The sequence below is a fragment of the Cheilinus undulatus genome, linkage group 11, assembly GCF_018320785.1.
Source record: "Cheilinus undulatus linkage group 11, ASM1832078v1, whole genome shotgun sequence".
In the NCBI taxonomy this organism is placed as follows: Eukaryota; Metazoa; Chordata; class Actinopteri; order Labriformes; family Labridae; genus Cheilinus; species Cheilinus undulatus.
In genome coordinates this window covers 25,490,006-25,513,837 of record NC_054875.1, presented here as the reverse complement: position 1 = coordinate 25,513,837, position 23,832 = coordinate 25,490,006, and the positions used below count along the sequence as shown (strand labels likewise).

The 23,832-nt window shown below is 41.5% G+C and overlaps 1 protein-coding gene across 3 annotated transcripts in view; it reads right to left on the bottom strand.

The window, feature by feature from the left end:
- rarga (retinoic acid receptor gamma a) overlaps positions 1–23,832 on the bottom strand; it is a 59,293-nt gene that overhangs the window by 14,129 nt on the left and 21,332 nt on the right. The window contains exon 1 of one of the 3 annotated variants that reach the window (XM_041798601.1): positions 6,063–6,535. The exons of the other annotated variants lie outside the window; for them this stretch is intronic. Coding sequence (XP_041654535.1) covers positions 6,063–6,207 — 145 coding nt within the window. The 5' untranslated portion in view covers positions 6,208–6,535. Of the gene's footprint in view, positions 1–6,062; positions 6,536–23,832 lie in introns of those variants that run through there. 3 annotated transcript variants of the gene reach the window in all.

Genomic DNA, 23,832 nt, shown 5'->3' with positions numbered 1-23,832 from the left:
AAACTCAGATTGGGGCCAGAGAGTGATTCATTTCCTTTCTGTCTGTACTGGAAGTTCCATGTGAGAATAACATGGGGTAATAGTGTGAAAATTTTGACATTTAGAGTATTGCCATTCAGGGTATATGAGCATGTCACTGAGAAAGCAAGAGTTGCCCATTCAGTCAGTTCCCATAACAGCAGTCTACCCTGAACTCATTCAGCATTCCTGGACAAGGCATAAATCATATTGGGCAGCCCCTAACTCCACTCTGGATCGCTTCCTGTCTAACTGGCTGTCTGTTTGGCTGGATAGTTTTCTCTCAGAGTTTTTCTGGCAAATGTGAGCTGCTGATAAATCCAGGCCTAATGACAGGATACATACAGCCAGCTCAGATTCAGTCCAGAGTATAGTCAGAGTCTACACTGGTTTGAAGCCACTCATGAGCATGTGTGGGTTTTTTTCTGTCCATGCATGCCAGCTTGTGAGTGTGTGTCAGATATGTGAGTGAGAAACACATCCACTACAGGTTCCCCTTTAAAATAGTGAGTATGTTTATATCCATTTCAATGGCATGGTGATTTTCAAGTTTCTTTAAGGAATAATCGATATCAACGCCTGTTTACATAGCCAAGTTTAAGCTTTATCTGGTATGAAAAAGGAGAATTTACATGTGTTCATGACCCAAAAAAGTAGCAAATAATGCAAAAAATAAGTTTCTTCTGTTAAGGAAGTCAGTAAATTATTTGTAAAATCTGAGAAAAAGGAGAAATGGAGCCATCTAGGTTGGAGAGAAATCCTGTGACTGACCACCTGTATGTAAGGTTTTCAAGATGTAAACACATTCTCCTATTTCCTGCTGTAACCTGATTTCTCATACTAACCTGGTTTCATTTTCATACACATACAAAGAGACACACAAATGTACAGAGACATCTGCAAAGTTCTCCATTTCCATTCATGATATCCTCATAAAAAGCAGCAAACTGTCAGCTGAGCGAACAATCATAGGCATGTCATCTTATACACACCTGTTCCCTCTCAATGACTGCACAGGCAAAATACACACAAATGAACTAACACAACAATACAAATGAGCTCAGAAAAGTGGACATGGCAGTTGCATACACATATTAGCAGAATTTGACTAATCTCCCAGTGAAAACAACGCCAACGGGTCTCTCCCTCCCTTACCCGCCCTCTCTCCCTGGGCCAGGTCCTCTTCCATCACTCTCCACCCCTGAGCCCAGATAATAGCTGTACTACACCAGCCGCCCACCACTCCCTGCCAAACAGTGTTGGCTGCGTAAACACAGCCCATTCATACATACACAGAGGGAGGACTCGTCGGGCTCGTCTGGGTTTTTTAGTCGCCGCTGGGCTGTCCAAGCTTTCGCTTCTCATAACAGTGATCCCCTGGCAACGCTCGAGCCGAGCCGTCAGTCAATAACACGCTGCTAACAGAACTGCTCCCTTCACACTCACATGCAGCTGACATACACTTACTCCTATATACATTATACACAAACACACATGCCAAACTGTACATAGCGTGCAAAGAAACCCTCACAGGTGCATGCACAAGCACCAATGTGCACATGCACATACACAAAGCCTGCCAGTTGCCCACGCCTTGTCCAGGTCTCAGTAAACAGCTACAGCAGCCAGACATGGGTGTTAGGGTGGGTAGCAATACCTCCATGACCAAAGGGAGAAAAGGCTTTGGTCATGAAAGGCTAAAACATTACTGCCTCATATTTTAGAGTATCCACTTTTGTGAGACGCCTGCAGAAGTTTTCAAGAAAAGACAGAGCACTAATCTGAGGTGACAGATTCAAGCTCTGCATGCTGGTTGATGAGTTTTATTTACAGCGGTGTGACTGACGCTGCTGACCAGCTATAAACTGCTATTAGAGCGGAGCTGGATTCCAGCACAGGCCTGTGGAATCCAGCCTGGCACATTGTCTGTCTCTGGATTTGACACAGCAGTCTGGGTGCCCAATGCTGGCCAAACAGGCACATAAACACCACATACATTGACATATAGGAGAGAACATGCAGACTCCACACACGTACTGACGCCCTGATATTTATGCATAAGCAAAACAAAATGTGAAAGTGGGGTCTGTGGAAAAAGTTTAAGCAGCAACTGCAGGGATTGAATCTGTTTATTTATAGGCAGCACGGCCTGTTAATGGGCTCAGGCTGAGACAGATCTGTTAACAAGGTGGTGTGATACTGCAACACAAGTAGTCCTTATACTGAAAATTGCTTCATGGGGAAAAAATGTTTTCCACGTTTAAATGAAATGAAATACAGTTAATATTTAATGGCTATCATGTATGGAGAAGTCAGTGACATTTGAGGTAATATTTCCCTTGAAAATGCAGAATGCAAGTATGAGTTTTGCAGCAGCAGAAGCTACTGCATAATGAAGACACTTTAGATATAAATTAGTTACCTCAATCAGTATAAGCCTTTGCTTATACATGCATAATGCAAGTAAAATTACACTTCTGCATGCATATGAAAGCAGATTAGAGGAACAGACAGTCCATCTGAAAACTGCACTCTCAAATTTAGGTTATTTTTAGATTACAGTTTGGATTTCTTTTTCAAAAGATGCTTTGTGCTTCAGAGTTGTCCTCTATTATTTTGTAATGATTTTCTTCTTTAAACAACTCAGTCACTTCCACAGACATAATTGTCTTCAGAGACAAGTGAAGGTTTTTCCATTGGGCATATCAATTACGACTCACTGACCTTGGAGCAGCTGACTACTTAAGCCCTTTTAACTTCAGCACATTCATTTGACATTATCTGCTCAGGATCAACAAGGTTTATGTATATATAACAGCACTGACAAGTCCTCATTAGAACTGCAGCTATAAGTCTCCTTCAGACACCCTCCACCCCCCACCACCACCACCACCAAGATACCACTATCTATTCCCAGTCTTGCCCCCTCAGGCATTCTAATCTTTTAATTGAATCTTTTGTAATTATAATGAAATAACTGCAGACTTCAATCAGGGAGAAAATGATCAGGGCCCACAATGTGCCAGTGGTCACAGGAAGCTCTTCTTTCTCTGCCATTGCTGCTGAGATATCCCCCAATTTCAATTAGCTCCTCGATTCACATCTGAACAGCACATTAAGCACAAAACAAAGAGGTGTGTGCACCTGTGCATGTGTGCGTGCACGAACTGATAGATTACTTTTGTCTCTGCCATGTCACTCTCTTGTATGTTTTGCTTGGGAACGTCACGATTAATATCCAAACTGTGTTCAGAAAAATGGAGCCAGGAGTGCGTTTTGGTTGAAAAAAACAACACACTTCCCCTTCTTGTGACCCTGGAGAACTGCTAAACGTAATTGCCCCATTCTTCTAAGCAAATGAACATTGACAGAGTGGGGATTGCTCTGCATAGGCTCTCTCAAATGGCTTCCCTGGCAGTTGACTAATTCAGTTCTCATTGACGTATGACTAAATCAGTGTCCATTATCCTTACGCATGGGGCAGCTCAGATGTAGTACCAGCCCTTTGCTAGAAGGCACTTAAGAGCATTACACCAGGCCTGAGCTGGTTGAAAGGGTCTCCTTTTCAGTGCGGCTGACAAGGCCGCCACACATGGTGTAGATCTGACATTGGCCAGGCCGTAGCCCCTGACTAACCTCTGACATTGAGGTCTCCCACTGGTGAACAAAAAAACAGGAAAACTGACCACACACTTTTAAGTCCTCTGACTGTCCCGGGCTAACGGCCAACAACAGTGACACTTATCACCGCAGGAGATTTACTGCTGGAACAATGGGATATACTCATTTTATGTTAGATTTAGGAGGGAGAATGTTTATTTATTGCGTCTTCTAAAAGGTTATCAGATAAAAAGTGACAGTTTTAGAGCTTACTTCTTTTCTGCAATGATAAATTCTTTACAAGAAAAGAGGAAAACAGAATTAACTTCAGTAATTCTTTGTCAGGTAAACTTTTTGACACTTTAAAGTTACACAATATTAATTATTTCAATGAACGCAAGTGAAAAGTGAAAAAACAAACAAACAAAAAGAAAACAGACCCTTAATCCTATTTTAACCTAAGCTGACATAAGAGAAAGAGACAGAAAGTGTGCCTGCATTTTTGGCACTTAAGAAAAAGAAACAGGTACCTATGTAATTGTATCAAGGTTTAAAATGACAAGCCTAGTGGGTAAATTGCCAGGTGATAGGTGACTCTGAACAAACCAGCTGGTTATTTTGGTGTGCAGAGAGCGTGCTTGTGTGATTAGGAGCCAGACAGGTCCCTCTGTTGTGCAGCTGGGCCAGCTCTAATGAGATATCAGCCTCAAACATCAATTCATCAGCCTCATTGATGAGGACAATGAGGGGCAACTGCTTCAGTAAAGAGAGGCATTATGGTTCCTCGTGTGGGGATAGGGCGGCCTTGTTTACAAAGGTTATTGGGCACAGAGGGCTTGAAACAGTACACCACAGCACCCTCCACTTTGCTCTGCTCCACTGGTCTCGGCTCTCTTACCCTCAGGGCAGCTTCTCAGGACGTTTTTTTATCTCTTTGATTTTTTTTGGGAACAAAGCCCCCCCAGCATCCCACCAACCCCCCAAAAAAAGAAAAATGTACTTCTGGAATCTGGAGGCCTAATTTTTAAATGTGTGCATGTGTGTGAATGGCTTAAAAGGAGAGGCTTGATTGATTAAATAAACAAATCCCATCTTGTTATCATCAGGGATCCCCTGGCTGAGCAGAGCAGAGCAGGCTGGGCTGGCTGGAGTCCCCCCTGGCCTCGGCCTCCACTGACAGGGCATCTGTCTTCATTAAAGCTCAGCCAGTGTGCATGACAGCCACTGAAATGCTGGTGTCTTCACGATTAATGAAGACAGATGACTCCCCCCACAGAAAGGCAGTAAAAAGGAACAAAAAGCAGGAGGACGAACAAACAAAAAATACAAAAAGAACCCAAACTTAGAAAGCTTCTCAAAAACAAGAGCACGGTTATTCTGGTTATCCAACAGCTCTATCTCTTCTTGTGTTCCTGATTGTTTTTCCACTGTCATATCTGGTTCGGCTCCCTCCACACCATGCATATACACCCCCCACTCTTTTTTCACTCTCACACGCTCTCTCACAGCAGCAGCGGCCCCCTGGAAGTGTATGGAAAAGGACCCCAGTTTTGTCTATGCAAAGACAGGCCTGTTGTTAGAGCCTTGTCCAAAGAAGTCGAAGGATAGAGAGGAAAAATGAGACTCTGACAGAGATAAAGAGAGGAAAAGAAAGCTAGCCTCTGCTTTTTAACCCTGTGTATGCATTCCACATTTCTAATTTATTCATCCATTTCTCCATTAAATAATTAATCTGCTTATTAATTCATGGCTGTTTGCCTCAAAAGGAATATCATTAGCATCAAGAAGAGTAAACAAACCTCTGACTTGCAGCAGGGTTCATGAACTTTTAACATCTGTACAACCAAAAAGATATTTTTTATCGATGTCCCTTAATTAGAATCATAATATATCATAAACAAAACTTGTAGTTTCATATCCACAGCAGATAGACTTAACATGTATGTGTTTCTAAAGCATCAGGGTTTTTTTGTCTTCCTGTCACTCACCAACTCTTTTCCTGTTTCTCTCATCCGTGAATTCTCAAACTTTTGTTTTTAGTACAGAGCACCTGGCAAGGTCAAACCTCAGGTGGCTCACATTGTCACTGAAACTTGACTCCATGGGCTCAGACTCACAACTCAAACATGGGCACACACAGAGACACGCAGATACACACAGTGCATATCATATCATAGCAGAGTTTCTTTCAGATGGGTGAGCAGCTCAGACTAGCTGTGGGCTGGGAAGGGGGAGAGGAAAGGAGAAGGGACTGTCTGTCCTGCTCTCTTCCTGTGCTGCTCTGTAGCCCCTGACAGCAGCCCCCTTGGCTGAGCCCGGAGGGGTAAGCAAGCCAGCAATGAGACGGACAGAGAAAGAGGGAAAGAAAAGAGAGAGAGAGAGAGAGAGAGAGAGAGAGGGAGAGACGTGTGTTGTACAAGAAATCCAAACAGGATGCCACTTACACTGAATGCTGGCACTGCTTGTCCAAGCAAAGGGGTCCAGCCCCGCGAAGAAGGGGCTCGCCTTCCGCAACATGCACGCACCTCTGCTGGTGACATCATAGAGCTGACGGGGGCCCATTCCCAGAGCCTCCATACAGTCGAACATGGCACCCCCCTGCCCTCAGCAAAGAAACACTCTGAGTCCTGTCTGCTGTCTGCGTCCTTTCCCTGCTTCTACCAGCGCCGCTCACGTCACAACAACAAACAGCAGCAACAGCTAACTGCTCCTGCTGCTGCTGCTACCTTCACTTATCTCTCACTGTCACTCTCTCTGCTCTCTTTTCCTGTTGATGCTGCCGGAGTTTCCCCTCTTTCCACTCTCAGTTGGAATGCAGATCTGGTTCCTGCCTGGCTAAGCTGAGCTGAGCGTGACTCTGACTCTCTTTCTCTCCCCCTGCCCTTGGGTGAGCTGCTCCCTGTCTGCTGTAACAGACCTAAATAACAGCCTCTCACAGCTCTCGCTGAGCCCCAGACACGGCGGAGCAAACCAACTACCACGGCATGACGCTGTGAGAGGGGGTGGAGAGAGAGAGAATGCGAGAGAGGGAGGGGAGGGGGAGAAGGGGGCCGGCCAGCACTGAGGGAAAAACTGATCTGGTTAGAGGACAAACCTCTGTTGCCATTCTTCTCTAGCTTCTTGTCCGTGCTGCCTTTGTGTTTCATATTTCAGCTCTGAATGCAAACAAACATACACGCACCCTCCTTCCTTCATGTACCATTCAGATCTGGTCTATGTCTGTCTTTGCATTGCACCCCCCTCCGCCTGCAGTAAGTATGAGCCCCTTTCCCCTCCCTCCCTCCTCTGAGCCCCCGTCTCTAATCATAACCATATTAAAGTCCAGCCACTGGCCAGGCGAGTATGTGTGAGAAAGAGAGCCAAAGAGAAACAGAGAGGGAGAGGGAGAACATTGTGCTGTGCTTGAACCCAGAAACCAGATGCCAGGGTAAATCCCTCCCTCCTCTGCGCTCTGTTTGAGCGAACAGAGGATGGTGTAGCTCTCCTTCTCTCTCTGGAAGTGCTTTAACAGTGATGAATGAAGGGGGCTGCCTTGTTCAACCCCAGCAGTGCATTTACACAGACAAATACCCCCAATATACAAACACGGCATGTGCTGGACACACTTCTCACAGGTTCACTTGACCTTGTATGAGATTTATTTCTTAGCAACTGCTGCAAAGAAATACAGAGAATGCAGACATGGTTGCACTAGTAATTAATTTTAATGCATGAAAAGCTGCTTGAATGTATTATTTATGTGTTATATAATGTATACATAAATCTGCTGACCACATTTAGCCTTCTTTAGCACAGGCTGCTCTGCGTACATCTAAAACAATTCAATTTAAAACACAGCAGTGCCCTCACAGTGACAGTAAATCAAAGAAAATCAATAGGCGGTCTGTGGTCAATAAAAAAGCCTGTCACTGGTCCTAACTGTTGCTCAGCAGACGAATAGACTCTGGCTGGGCTAAAGCAAACAGCATGATACAATGGGAGATATATGATAATAGAATGGCTTTAGCCTGTGCACCCCGCACATTCATCTCCCCTCCCCTGTCAGACCGGTACAAGTGGTACAGCCCAGCAGGCAAAAAAGACAACATTTCCTGTCAATCTGTGCTGCTGGCTACACTCTCCATAAACACACAGTGCCCTCCCTCCCTCACCCTCCTCTGTCTAACACTTCACTCGTCTTCCTGTGTCGTGAAACAAACCATGCTTTCACATTTTGGATTCTTTTGGATGATTTTGACTATAATGTTTATTGACCTTAAAGCTGGAGGAGTTTTGTTTATTTTCTTAACTGGGCACACTCGCATGTGGGATGATCTTCTTCACATTACACACAGACACAGACACAGACACACACTTAACAGCTCTTTTGTAGCATCAAAGAGTAAACAACATCAGTAGTTTTTGGTTTCTTCATCCAGCTGTCAGGTCATAAAGAGGAAGCTTTATGACAGCAAGAGTAGGACAAGATAACAAAGATGCTACTGCTAACACTTTGCTGTTAAAAACCTCTTAGCCCTTCCAGCCTTTTGTACAATAATCAAAAAAATTGTTCTGATCTGGATGTATTTCAGATTAAATCATCACTGCCCTGAGTCACATTTTTGTGGTCCGAAAGAATTCTTCTCACACTCATCTTTCGTCTCCTTCCTGTCTTTTTTCCCTAGCAGCTCATTTCAAACAGCATCCTGGAAACTCAAAACTGGCCAATTCCCTGGTGTTCAAATGATCTGTGTTACCACAAGGTTGTTTGCCAGGGGCTGCTTTACATTGGTGGGTCTCAGCGCAATCGATTTGTTGTATCATGCGCTTGAAAATCTTTTGCTTTTGGAGATTGATGGAGCCTATCCTGCTCTCCCCTGGATTTGACATTTCTTTTTACTGTGTTTGAGGCTGTAATTCAGCCCATGAACCCCAGGTTCTCAACTTATTGGCACTCTGTCTGCACCATGAACTAAGAGTCTTCCAGCACTTCAGAGGGTTTGCCGAGTGAGTTTAGACATCTAATCTACACATACTCCATACTGCTGCTGACCCAGGCCCAGTCCCTGCCTCCCCTCCCCTCCCCTCCTCCCCTTCCTTCCCCGGCCAGAGAGGTTGAACTCCAGAAGAAACCCCCACTGGGCCACTAACTTTCCCCCCAAACTTATCCTGCCCTCCCTCTTTCTTTTTGCCTCACTCTTTGGCTCATGAGTCTCCCCCCGTTTCTGCAAATACTCTCCTCATTTCATCAAGCTCCCTCTGGCTGTTTTTTTTTTTCCCTGACTGCATGATTTGTTTAAGTTGACAAAGTTCTCTACTTTTGTTTCTGCTTTTGGAAATGTTTCATTTTCAGGGACTGCCAACTAACTGGTCATTTTCTGTGACTGCTGCACTCAATCTTGTTAAAAAGCATTGATTGAGGCTGACTTTTACACACGCTGTATTAAAGCGTTTATAGGTTTCTTTTACAACAGGATTTTATATTCTTAAAGTAACATCTAAACATGTAAGGGTGTTAACGTTTTCAGTACTTTTAAGTGCCATAGTTTAAAATGATACAGTTTTTGTTATTTTTATTTGGTATCAAAAAGTTCAGAATCTTTGAAAATTACATGTACTACTATAATTGGCAGCATGTCCGTGACTGTCTGTGTGTCCGTCTTGATTTGCATACCACACCGTTGCGCCATTAGTCCTTGATATCTCTCAGAAGACTTCTTGGGTGTACTGATTTGAAACTGGTGCCATGAAAAAAAATCATTAATATGTAGAGTTTCTATAAAATCCTAAAATGTAATCATTCAGGGACTTCCCCTGTGTTATGAAGCGACTGTGGAATGTTATTGCCTCTTAGTGCCAACAGAGGGCACCAGAGTAGTATACAAAGTATGGGTGATTATGTGGCAGAACTGAGAAAGCTGGCACAGGACTGTAACTTTAGTGATTTGTTGACAATAATGTTGTGAGATCGTTTGATCTGTGGCATAAATGACGAGAGGATACAGCGGAGGATACAGCAGAGGTTGCTGTTGGAGGACGAACCGACTTTTGAAAAAGCACTCAAGTTTCTATAAGCAATGTAGGCGCCAAACAGAGACATTGTGTATTTAAATGGCATAAAAGGACCTAGTAAATGGAACTGAGCGGCGTGGTAAGTGAACAAGATCAGCGACACACAATCAAAGCCCCAGTTGGGCATTAGAAACTGCTACAGATGCAGTGGAGAAAACCACCTGGCTAAAGACTGCAGGTTTGCCAATGAAAAATGTCAGAACTGTGGAAGACTGGGACACTTACAAGAGCCCGCAGAAACAAAACAGTGGGTAAAGAAAATACTACACACTTTAAAGAGGAGAAAAAGAAGTATGAAAAGAGTAGGGTTGTACAATATTGAATATTTGCCAATATCCAATACGCCAATATTTACAGATCCATTTTAGCCGATACCGATATTTAAATACATTTTACATACCTAAAAATTCAGTCATGTGAACATACTTTAAAATATCAAGAACGAGGATGAATGAAGAAAAAGACCTCAACTGTCAAAGGTCTGTTGGTCCAGCCTAAAACTCAACTACTTTATTAGCATACATGGCCAAAATTTTCAGTTGATACATGCTGATATTCACAGCCAAAATATCAGAGGAAATTCGGATAACTGCCAATACCAATATAAGACCAATAATATCGTGCCTCCCTAGAAAAGAGAGCTACTTTATACAAAAGAAACAGGGAGATAGTAAGGATGAGGATGTTTTTACTGGTCTTTTGTTTATCTTTTGTGTTTTCAAATCAAAGTTTCAGCGTCAGTGTGCAAACATGATTGCACACTGACAATATGAGCTTGATTTTATTTTTGAACGTGTAAAAAATTTGGACAGGAAAAAGACCTTAAAGAGGGTGACATGACAGTTTACAGTCTGGATGAGGAGATAGTCATTCCTACAGAAGAACCAATCAGAAAAGAACTAAAAATAAATGGGAAAAATTGAACATTGGAAGTAGACACAGGCTGTGACCACAATTTAATGTCAAGGAGGCCTTTTATACATTCTTCCATGATAGCCAAAATCTCAAGCTTGCTTAGAGCAAGATTAAGGTCAAAACATACAGTGGCCATAAAGTGCCAGAATTAGGAGCAGCTAAACTTAAAGTGGAATATGAAAGCATTACCAAGATGTTAGTTGTAGTGGTAGTGAAAGGCTCAGGAACCAGTCTATTCTTTTTAATGGGAACAGAGGAACAAAATAATCAAAGGAATTGAGAGAAATCCATCAAAAAGGGCGTAGAAACTTGCTGGAGTAGGTCCGCATTTTTTGGCGATTTAAAACAAGAAATTTGTACTGGGTGTCTAGGACATCTTATTTTTTATTGCAATGGTGCTGAAACAGGAATCGCTATTGTTTCGTTTTTAGTAGGAGAAGATCAAAGTTTAAACCCTTGAAGGAAGTGTCTTCCTCTACCTTCACATGGTCGGTGCCCAGGAAAATCAGGCTTTACTACTGTCTGACACCCTGATGCCGATTACAGATAAGACGTATACAGCACATTGTTGCCACTTCCTCTGTATACAGTCATTCAGGTTTCCAGCCAAGCGGTCAACAACACAGCAGTGTGTGAGATAATAAAGATGGCTTGTTTTTTTTAAATGCCTATGTGCTAAACGCAGCCCAGCGATTTTGAAAGGAATGCAGAGCTTTTTACTGGTGATGCAAGCATGTGTGCAGTGTGTGGACGTGCTGAAACAGATTGCCGGTGATGATAGAGACACTGAACACCAGTTGAGAGTGCCCTCCCACTACAGACAGATTCAGGTTACTGAGAAACACATACAAAGAGATCCTTTACAAGCCTCTTTTTCTATACCAGTGCCTTAAAGGAGAAGCTCAAAAACCACAAACCTGAGCACATTTTCCTGTTTGCAATATAAGAAAAGTCTAGCTACAGTGTTAGTTTTATGTCTGCTGGTGGGAAAAGAGTGCAGTTCTGGCATTCTCACATCAATAAGCATCTCCACCAGCCACAGGTTTTACATATGTTCAACTCTTAAGACGTGTAACCTAATCCACACATCTACCTGGCTCTCCCACAATATATCTTAAGAAGAAACCCAGTGTGTCACTGAGGAGGAGGCGGGATGGGAGGGGAAGTAAGGAGTGACTAAAGAGAGAGCCTGTGTCTCAGTGGTGGCCATGTTGGCCTCCGTTCACATGCTTGTCCCACCAAAAGGCCCAACAGAGCTACTTTTCAGAGCGCTATCAGACTTGGCCATCTTTCAGCCGCGTCCTTTTTGCTCTCTTGTCTTTTTCTCTCTCACTATCTGCACTGTCATGACATTTTGCTACCCGTGTTTTGTGGGAAAAAAAGAAAGATCTTTTAGTTGTATGGCCAAAAATTATAGCCCCCCCTTCCTGTGCCTGCCCACGCCTCCTGAAAGCCCATCCCTTCTTTCTCGCCATTGCGTGCTCTTCATCCTGCACGTGCCCACAAAGGCCTGTCTGAAAACAGACCCCTCCCATTTTTAATAGTAGCCTCTTTATCTTCATCTGTCATCATGTCAGAGCTGTAGTACACTCTGTGGTCTCTCCTTTACCAACAACCTTTGCTGACTTTCCATACATGCAGGCATGCCTGCACATGCAACACACACACACTTAATACATAAACACATGCAAAGTTTCAGTCAGTTTCCAGCACTTAGGGCAAATTGGATCCAACTTGCAGAGAGGGAAATCAGGGAGGAAATCCAAGGTGAAGGCTGAGAAGAAAAAGAGAAAGGAGAGAAAGGGAAAAGGAGAGTGCATAAGCCGTCAGGGTTTAGGTGGGGGATCATCAGTGGAGCAGACAGTCTGTTCAAAAAAGAAAAAACACACTTCAGTGTGCTTAAATCAACTGCAAAAAACAAACCAGGCCTCGCTGTCCCACATCTACTGAATCACAGTCAGCACCGGCTGGGAAATAAAAAGAGCAATGAGGGGAATCTATGTCCAAAAAGAAGCAGAGCACCTCAGAGAGCTGTCATCTTGAGGCTAGTGGTCACCTGGGGAGATGAAAGCAAGGATGTCAGAGCTGTTTATTGAAGCAGAGGAGGCTCCACTCACACTGATGGAAGGACGCAGCCAAATAACACGACATATGCTGTATCAAACACAAATTCATAGGGCGGTCTGGTCCAGAATTCCTTGTTTGTGGTGTAAATCTTGATCACAGCATTAGAGCTGCCAGTGAGCAGATGGCTCTATAATGGTGCGTCTTTCTGATTTAGTACGATGTCAAATCCAGAGACTTCTAACATAGATTTAGTATGTTATTGCATTTAGCATCTAAATTCATATATTGTTGCTTGATAAAGATTTATTTCAAATATGCACATCTTAAACATTTAGTTGGAGGATCAAGTTTTTCCTACTGTGTTTTTAATTTTCCAGTGCGTTTATTCCTTTACCTCCCTTATTCTTGTGAAATGCAGTGTAATCACATAGTTTGACCTTGTGTGGCAGCTTTTGGTGGGAGGTTTTGTGTTAAGGATAAGGTCCAATATATAACCCTTTCTTGTTTGTTGTCTCGCTGTAAAAACAAATATATCTATTTAAACATCAATAATGTTTTTATGATTTTTTGGGGGCTTTAAATGCCTTCATCATGGGGAGCAGTTGATATGGTCAGAATCAGGAATGAAAATGTCAGGAATTAAGTGGTAAAGCAAAAATCTGGTCTGCCACATTGAGTACTGTCGCATCTGTATAAAAAGCATGGGACATAATGTTGGACTTTGCAGCAAAACCATTGGTTTTCTTTTTACTTCTCTGACCAATACAAGATAGAGGCTTTTCTTGACAAGAAAAAAAGTACAATACCAGCTGTTAACAGTTGATCTGTGATCCTTTTGGATCATTCCCAATGGGTCAGATTGCACGTGGTCTGTGGATTGATTTAAAAAGTTGATCAAAACGGGGGAAAATAAATGAACTGCTTTTAAATCCCTTTGCAGAGTCTAAGTGAAATGAAGGGGCACGGTTACAATACTGTATGAGTCATGGAGATCCACGGTACAAACAGGAAGATGCTAAAGACTTTTAAAATATGTTTTCATGGACTTTCATGCAAGTGTAATGTCTGTAGTGGTAGACAAACAACCCCACTCATACAGCTTTGCATATGGTTGAAAAAAAACAAACAAAAAACTAAAGGTATATTGCCATGTACATAATATAGGAGTAGTTTTTCTTTTATCAAAATACATTTCAGTGCAAACATTTTACATATTGTCCTCTTACAAGGGAAAAATAAAACTCTACTAACCCAACCTCTGCTTAACCTCCAATTTACTGACACCATGTCAGAACAATCAGCAGCTTGGCAACATTAACATTTTTTTTAAAACAATGAAAATATGGTCAAACATAAACATTGCTCACAGCAGTTTTCTAATCACAACTCAACAACTGATACTGTATGTAATCCAAAATTGGTAAGTGTGAAGTTATTTTTATTTTTTTACATCTACATTTCAGTTACTTCTTCCTTAATGTCCTCTTCACTGAAACTGAACTTGGGTTTGAAAGGTTTTAAGGATGAAATTCTGTATACAAGAGGGGTAGTGATATTTTATGGCTGCATTATTCTTCTTCTTTTTATGGAGGATGAAACTTAGCAGTGTGCTGCTTTATTAAACACAGAAGCTACTCACAGTGTTAGGCAGTAGCGTCACTATATACAGCATGGTTAGTAATTTTGTAGTAGTGTTATTTAATGAATCAAATAGCTTTTCAGTAGCCTAGCTGATTTTTGATCAATAAGTGCAGCAGAGCCTTCTGTTGCTGTTAACGGTCAACCTAGTAAGGATAAGTAAAAGACGCCAGCCGCTACATGGACATGTCTATGGAACACACTGTTAACTTTGTGTGATGGCAACACTGTTGTCTAATCTTTAACATGCAAGGCTGTGCCGTCCCTGTTGTTGTTAGGAATGAGTTACCTTCAGAGGAACACAGGTGAAGTAAATCCTGGATAAAGGTGAGTGTGAGTCTGCACTTGTTATTTAATGAGTGAACTTAAAACCTCTATCCAGCTATTAGTGATTGTCAGACATGTCATGTCCATTAATTTTTGTGGGGCTGGAGCCCAAAGTTACAACATGGTATCCATCTACTACCTGGAGCCCTCTGACACCGACGCATGTGCGTGGCTAAGGCCGGACACACAAAACGTTTTTTTAATCTGAAATGATTTTAAAACCATGGGAGACTACAGACTTCAGGACAATTTCCAAAGATTTTTCATCTTTAATCCTCTGAACGCACACACTAGACGACTCAACCAGATTGTCAGATCACTGGAGACCACACACCTGCCGACCTGCCTACAACATCGCGTGCTCACTTGACTTCAGGAAAAAAAAAAAAGAAAAAAAAAAAAAAAGACAAGGATGTTGATACCGTCTTATTGTCTCTCCACAACAGAGTGTCCTGGCATGTGTTACAGGTGCAGCAACAGTCATAAAACAAAGGAAAGACTCAGGATGAAATCCTGGCTGGAATTAAGGTACCGTTGTGTTTATGGCTGTGAGTGGTGAAAATACGTATGACTCGTCTGGTGACACTACCCGGTCTGCTCACTCTCATGGGTTGTTGTGGGTACTCCGTCAGCGGCACTACGACCTAGAATCGTAGATATTTACGATTCAGGGTTTGGGAGGCTACGACGTGATTTGGAGCAGTAAATTAATCATGTTGACACCACACACATGCTGACTACTCAGACAAATAATCGTTTGCGATGAGGCTCCAGGCGGTATACGCCCCCACGATCATTGGGGGAGGCAAATCTTGCCCCAAATCGGGCTTAAAATCCTGTAGTGTGTGGCTGGCCTAAGGTGACTTGAGAGCACATACCACTCTTTAAAACATGTAAACACAACAAAATTGAACAGCTTGTGCATGAGCTTGCAATTGCTAACTATAATATTTATATATAATTCCAGTGGTTTTGTCCTCTGCCTTGCTATCTAAAGTTATGACTTGTTATAACATACCGTCCTGTACAATATACAGTAGATAAAGTTGGATCAGAGAACTGGAATCGTAGGGGCAGACAGAGAAAGAGCAGGTAACTTTATTAACACTTTAACAGAGGAAAAGAGCAGCAGCACATGCTAAATTATAGGTGAGACTAAGATAATGATGTAAAGGGAAAGACAACAAACTTTAAAAAAACAACTTTAAACTCCAGCTGTGAAGGCTGATAGTGCAGGAGGCAGGTTATTATTGTTGAGATAATTTTATATAATGTAATTTAAGTGGTAGGAAAAGTGTCCAGATAGTTGATGTAAAAAAAAAACTACAATGTAGTATTGACACAAGTATTCCTGCATTCAAAATTTACTGGCATTATAGTAGCACAGTATTAGAAAAAGGGACAATAATAAAGTATATCTTGTGCCTCAAAAAAGTACTAAGTTACATGCCACTGGTCTTTTTATAAGGCTTTGTTTTGACTGTTTCAGACCAATCAGAGGATGAGCTGATGGTGATTTCATCAGGCAAGTAAACGTGCTGATCTGAGAAAGGCAGGTAAAAATGAAAGATCAAAAATGAGGACAAAGATGATAAAGTTAATGATTAAAACAAATAACAGTGGCTGTTGAAGTTTAATTTGTTAAAGCAATGTCCGATTAAGTCTTTTGGCTTTGTATTGACATTACGGAAGGAATATGACAGATGAAAGCAACAAAATTACGCAATCAGAATGCCACTTTTTTTATTCAACTGAGGTTTCCCTCAGACTTTCAGACTGACGTAAAAATGATAAGCCATGTGGCATTGATTAAATCCTATATGTATTAAAATGCTTTAAACATTTTTCAAGGAGCTTGTCCAACACTGGATACTTGTGTTATTTCAATAAACTCAGCATGTTTTCACATGCATTTTTTACAGCTTGATAGTCTTTAAGTATGAATGTAAACTAATTAGAATATTTCAGTATGTTTGGTCTATTAATGAGGTCATCACGTTGTTTGAAACACTGACTGCAGGCACATTCACCTGCTTCAGAGTGAATATAGGCATGTTAACTGCACACTGTTCAGCACTGACTTTTATATCATAACATATAATAAGGTTAAAATAATTTATTTTTCTAATAGGATATGGCGTTTAAATTTCTCAAACAGTGATAAAAAGGGTCGGGATAAACAGGGTGCACAGATGGTCTAGTGGTTTAAGGTGCTACCCATGTACCCGGGTTCGAATCCAGCCTGTGGCCCTTTACCCCACTCTCTTTCCTGTTTCCGAGTCTGTCCATTGTCCTTCCACTATCAAATAAAGGCATGAAAATTCACTTAAAATTCATTAGCTCACTGACCATGGATCGCAAATGCTCTTTGTGACCCTAAGTTGGTAAAATCCAAAACAAATGGACTTTTCTCATTCTTGAAGTTTCTCTGAAATTCTTTAAAGTTCTCGTTTACAATGTTTTCCCTCCAGGCTCTTGACACACAGTAAATTCAACAGATATCAGTAAATGACACCTAGACTGACAGAGGTCAGAGATCTGCAAACACTCATGTGTCTCCTCCAGTCTTTCACAGTTTTGAAACAAAGATGGCGTCACAGTTTGTTCATTAAACATATGAATAAAAACAGAGACGGGCGTTTTGTCTGTCTGTGTCTGTAGGAAGATGGTGCCTGCAAAAAACATAAGTTTATCATGTTCATATCTATACATAGCTCCCTTTCTCCTCCACATCTCTCCCTCCCTCAAATACACAAGATACCCAATTATACAAACAGATGAATCCAGACCTTCACAGTCAGCCACCTACCAACGTGTCTCCATCAAGGCTGGGCTGAAACCCAGCACTTAAAGCTTTATGAAAATAAATAAAGGCATACAATGTGCAGTTTGTGCTCTGCCTCACATCCAGCTGAGAAGCCTTCACTCTGCTGTCCCCTTCCTCCATTTAACAGTTCGATTTTACATTCCCACTCGTACCACATTTCCCATCAAAATGGCTGCTTTACGCAACTCCCCAAGCTCCCTAAGCCAACAAGACCTCCTTGTGTGTTATGTGTGTGAGAGAGTTAAAGAATGCAATGAGTGTTTTTAATTATGTCACTTTGCATGAGGATTTTTTTTTTCTCAGCTGGAACGTTTCAGTCCTTCTCACTCTGCCTGATGTGCGTATGTGTGCATGTATATGAGAGCGCATACATGCATGTTTAAACGTACACACACAATTGTGTTCACATATGCCCAGCAGCCAGTATTTCTTTGTGTGTGCATGTGTGGGTATGTGTTTGGTGGCATATATACTGAAACCAAACAGTTTACATAAACAGATATTCGCCCTATCACCACCAGAGGCACACCTGAGCAGACTCATGCGGATTTATCGCAAGTTTCAACACACTTTTCATTCTTTTCTATTGCTACGATGCTTTATTTGATCCCTCTGTGATGCTGCTTAAACACTGACAGCTGAGTCTGCCGGATACATCAGTCAGAACAAAGCTGAAAATTATGGTCTGAATCAAGTCTGAGACCAGCTATAGGACTTTAGATTTTGGTCCTTGCCATGTGGTCTGAAGGAAATGACCTACTAGCTTTTCAAAACATCCCTGTGGCTGGCTTCTGGGCCAGGGCTCCGGCCCTGATTGGTGAAAGCTTAGAGAGGTGTTTCAGGGCTCAGTGGTGATGTTATCACATAGTAAGTGGCCTTAATGGGCTTCCAACTGTTTGTTTGAAGGGCTCCCATAATGACAGGGATCAACTGATAACAGCCTCTAGCACTCACTGCACAGACAGCCGTCAGACCCTCTCATGGATGAACTAACTCCTTCACAAAGATCTTGGTGGTAGGCTTGGGAGCCTTGCAGCACACCCACATGGTCGGTGAACCTCACTCACACATGACTCAGTTGCTGAAGTGAGTGAAGAATAAAAAGAAGCCTTCTATCTGTGCATGTGCGAACACAGTCCACCTATCCCATCCCTCCCCTCTCCTGTCTCATCCCACCTCTGTGCAGAACAGGTATTTCAAAAGACTCTGGTGCAAAAACAGAGTGCTGCTATGGGTGGTGCTCCGACCTGTCGGCACACCCAACAAAAGAAGGTGTCACCCAGGCTACCTTTTTAACAACAATTACCCATGGTGCTCTGAACCTGGGCAAGAATGCAGTGCCAATTACTGCACGGATATACACACAAAGATCTGAAGAGCTGCTCCCTTTATGTGGAAGGTATTTTCTCAGTCTGACCTACAGACGGTCTGGACAACAATGAGCAGGGCTGTTAGTCCATCTCCTGCAGAAGAAGTTGAAGAGGAAAAAAACACGGTCTGGGGAATGTCCAAACCAAAGACTTTTGTCTTCTCTGCTAACGTTTAAGAGCAGGCACTGAGACTGCTGTCAGTAAAATGCCTTGTAACATTCCTCGTCAACAGACACAACAAAAGGAGGTTTTTAAAGGCGCAAACTAACAGCTGATAGTTTTCCACCCACTGCCGAAACCTTGCCTACTACTCAAGTGGACTTTTTTTAATAAACTTTTATTCCAAGAAGTTGTGTCCAATATTGACAGGGAGAATCAATTCACTGATCTAAGTATTAAGAGAAAAACTGAAATGCTCAGATTAAGCATTCAAGACATGCAAAGACATTTGTTTAAGTTCCTTCTTGCCTGCAACGAAATTATTAAGAATGATTTCCTTAAATAATTCACAATCAAATATTTGGGGGGTTAGTCCAACAATAATTGGTCAGTTTTAACTTCTTTCCTGGCCCTAGATATACATCTCCTTCCTATGAGAAACTTTCAGCTTTCAATTGTTGATTATGGCTCCCCTAATGATAAAGCAATACTTTTCCTGAGCATGTGCAAGTAGAGCTTTTTGACACTTATTATTCTGCTTTCTAGACCAGTCAAATGTGTCACTCATTGCGTTAATTGCATTAATTAATTGTCCAACAGCAAATTCTAAAAATAAAATGAAATATGTCCCACATAAGAACATAAAGCTTGTCTTGTCTATATTGTACTTCTTAGTTTCAACACAAAGGCCTGATTTACAAAGCATATCCAGTCATCCCTCACCAACACTCCTATAAAGTGTGACAGCTTTATGCAATTTGCTTGTTTTTCTGTCTTGGAGATTAGCTGTCAGTTTCTCCTCGCTCTCTGCTGCATAGTGTCGTTCTCATCCTGACTGAGGCTTATCCTGATTTGCCATCCTTATATCTTTTACAATGACTGGCTATTGCCTTGTCAGCTGTTAACAGAAAGCTGTGATGTGGGCTGTAGAGTTTTCATGAAACCAGAATTTTGAAAATCAATAAGGTATGTAGTTAAAATCAAATTATATGGATATCTGTTTTAATATCACAGAAACAAAAATCTCCAGGACACCCAAAACTGCTTTTTTAAAATGTCCAACCTGAACATAAGAAAAGCTCACAAAACACTGCAAAATTAATAAGATTTTCCCAAAAAGTAATGCATAGGGCCAACCTAAAATCAACATTTCCTTTGAGCTATCATCAATGAACCAGAAAAACTTAATCAGTGATTCTACTCTCAGTATTTTTGAGTTTCCATGGACCAGAAGACTTCCCTGTCTCTCTCCTCTGCTATCTGTCTGTAACACAAACTAATGTTAATACTAAAGGACTTCATAACAAGTTTTTGCTGACCTGTGAATTAAACAGATAGCAACGGGAGAAGCTAAGGCTTGACAATAAATCAAAATTGAGCTCAAATCGCAATATGGCCAGCTGAAATTTTCAAATGGTAGAAGATGCATTATTTCTTTAGCCTTAAATGTGTGGTAAAATACCAGTTTAAAACTTTTTTTGCAGCAGAGATGTTACTCTCTACATCATGCAATCATTCAAGTGTCCATTTTATAGAATAGTTTACAAAAGGTACTACTTTCCTTATTTTGTTTAAATGAAAATGACATCAAATGATTATTCCCTTTAATACAGCAACTCCAGTATTTTGCAGTGAGTCAAATTAATCACAGTTAGATGTTTTTTTTTCTAAATTGTTCAGCCATAGTTGTGTTGGTTATAATACAGAATGATTTATTGCTTGTGTTTATTAAAAAATACATAAGGTGAGGAACTTAAAAAAATAGTGCATCTTAAACTGCAATCAAAATGTGTGTGTGTGTGTGTGTGGTGGTGGTGGTGGTGGTGGTGCTGCTTTAAGATTATATTCCCAAATGGTTAAGCCTTAGTAAAAGCTGTGACAGAGGGAAGAGCGAAGAGGCACACAGTGGGCAGAAGGAGATACATCCTTAAAATCCTTAAAGGTGCAGTGTGTAATATTTAGCTTATTAGCATTTAGGAGAACAAACTTGGTAAAAAATGAAACCATATTTATGAGTAGGCCAGTATAAATTACTTTTTACTCTCCTCAATATATAAAATTCTTATTTATTTATTCTCAAAGATTTATCGTTGGGCATTTTTGTGCCTTTATTTGATAGAGGAGGACAGTGGATAGAGTAAGAAACAGGGTCAAGAGTAGGGGAGAGAGATGGGGTAAAGGGCCTCAGGCCGGATTTGAACCCGGGCCGCCTGCATACATGGGGAGCGCCTTAAACCACTAGGTCACCTGCTCCCCAAAATTCTTATTTTTTTTTTAATATAATGTAACATCAACTTAGAATAATCCTTTATTCATACATGGGAGGGTTTCTTAATACCACTGATTGCCACGGTTACCACAAGAAGTGAGCAATACCATTTGGACTCTGACTGTAAGATGTAGCTAATTCTCAATTTTACACACTGTACCTTTGAGCTTCTTGTATCCCTATGAGGTGTTTTGGTGTTTCTTACTTATTTAGAGCATTACTGCTGTAAAATAATCAGGAAATTCCATCTTTTCTCTCTATTTCACAGCAATGCTTTAGCAAGAGGACATCAGCACTCACACATATGACCGCCCATTGCTATTACCGCCCAGAGTATGAATGTATCGAAAAATTTGAATTATTTAAAAGGCTGTGTTTTTCTTTAAGCATATGCTGTTGTTAAATACACTGGATTGGTTTTATTAACATTAATACACTAAATGTGAGGCATAGAAAAGTGGCCAAGTCAGCCTTTTTTTTTTTTAGTGTAAAGCCCTCAGTGAAAAAGTTTGGACATCTCAGACTTATTATAGTTCTCTGTTGAGAAAAATGCAAAAAAGGCTGTATCAGCAGTGAGTGCCTTATTTCTTCATCTCACACCTACTCAGCAGCAGCAATGCGAGACACAAAAAACAACTAGATACAGAAATGTTTATTCTTGTAGTCACTGGTTTTGTTTGCTTTAAGGTAACATGATTAAGTAAGACTGAAATTGTTGGAAAAAATGGTCAACTTATAAACAGGCAGCAGACAATAACAGACTACAATGCCAATTGATTTTTAAAGAGGAAGTCTGCTGATAGGAGAGGCAGAACTAAAAAATGTCAATCTCCTCACATAAAGCTGAGTCAGAGCTAATTGTCTCTGTGATCCAGACTTAATCTTTGACCCTGGCCTCATTTAAGCCCTGACACAGAGCTTAAACTGAATAACTGTGCTCCTTAACCCTTGTGAACGATACTCCTGCCAGCCTGGATGTGTCACTGCAAGCAGTCATGTATTAAGCCCCGGTGCTTGTGGTTGCCTGTGCTCTGTTTGTGCTTTGATACTTGTTTTTTTGTTTTAACTCATGCCAGCACAAAACCCAAAAAGAATCCATCTGTCAGTGCTGCAGGATTTCACTCTGCGTCAGGGGTATGTTTCTAGTTTTTAGATAAAAGCAGCTCTGTGTATGAGAAACAGAGAAAGATAGAGAGAGAAAAGAGAGTGGGAAGAGTGTCTGTGGTGGTGTGTTTGCATGTGTGTATCTCTGTGTTTTCCTAGCAGGGTGTGTTCTTGGATTCCACCACACTAAGACATTACCCCCAGGTGCTCTCTCTCTCTCTCTCTCTCTCTCTCTCTGTTTCTTGCTCACTCTGCTCTATGAAAATACCTTGAGGATTAGGTGGGCAGCAGCAGGGGGGTGGGGGGTTGGGGGTGAGGTAGTGATTGACGTCTGAAAGGCTGGAGAGGTGCTCAGGCATGCTGTGGTTGGGTAGAGAGGGGGGGGGGACTTTTTCTCAGGCATTGCACTCAGCTGTTGCCACCCACACCCATTATAGCCCCTCTACCACCTACTACTACAGCCCACCAGCACCTGCCACCTCTTTAGCACAGCACACACACAAGATTCCACATAACTCCTGCTTACCTTTACCTCATAATGTAACCTCAACCCTTTCTTCTCTCATCCTCACTGGTTAATTACACAGCATACAAAGATACTCCTCCCTGACCTAGAATCCTGACACTGATTAAAAAACTGTTTTCAAACTAGCAGGTGTTTGGAACAATGCGTAATGTATGTCGGCAGTGAGTGTGTGTAATCTTGCTGGTTTTCCATGACAGAAAAACACTCTGATGGCCAACAATCTCCTCTTTGTGCTCTGTGCTCCATACATCACTTTTTCCTCATGCAAGGCCATACAACAGTGCCCCTTGTGGTCATAACAGCAACTACACACCTCAAACCAGCCCTTTAGCTGATGCGGCCTGCTTGTGTGATTCTTGCTTTCAATTAACCTCTCTTTAAGCACAAAAATGAAGCTTTAAGTATGACCATTCACAATAAAAAGTAACACAAGTCTTGAGCTGAAACTGCACAAATCAAAGTATTTGTTGATGCAGTCATCACCTCACTTTGAAAGAATGTTGTTTTGTCTCTAATTGCAGACTTGTGGCTTGCCGGCCTCACTGAAGCTTCATGAGAGATCCAGATACACACAAATACACACAAACACACACACAGCACTGAAGCCAGAGCCAGAGATTGTGGTCTCAACCACACCATCTTCAAGGATCTATAAGGAAACCACAGGAGCAGAGTAATCATTGTACTGATGAAAGTGGACTTTTTCCCCTCACAAGCTCTTTGGGGGATTTTTTTCAAACCACTCATCCTATATCACAAACAGACCCAGAAGTTTTCCATTTCCACAAAATTACACATAATGAAGTGCAATTTAAATCATTGTATTTTCCTTTTTTCCAGCGTACATCCAAATTGTTTAATGTGTGTCAACTAAAATGAAAGTCAGGAGATGTATGTGTAGTTAGAGCTGAACTGGAAACACGAAAAAGGAGGGGAAGTCAAACACAAACAGTAATGAAAA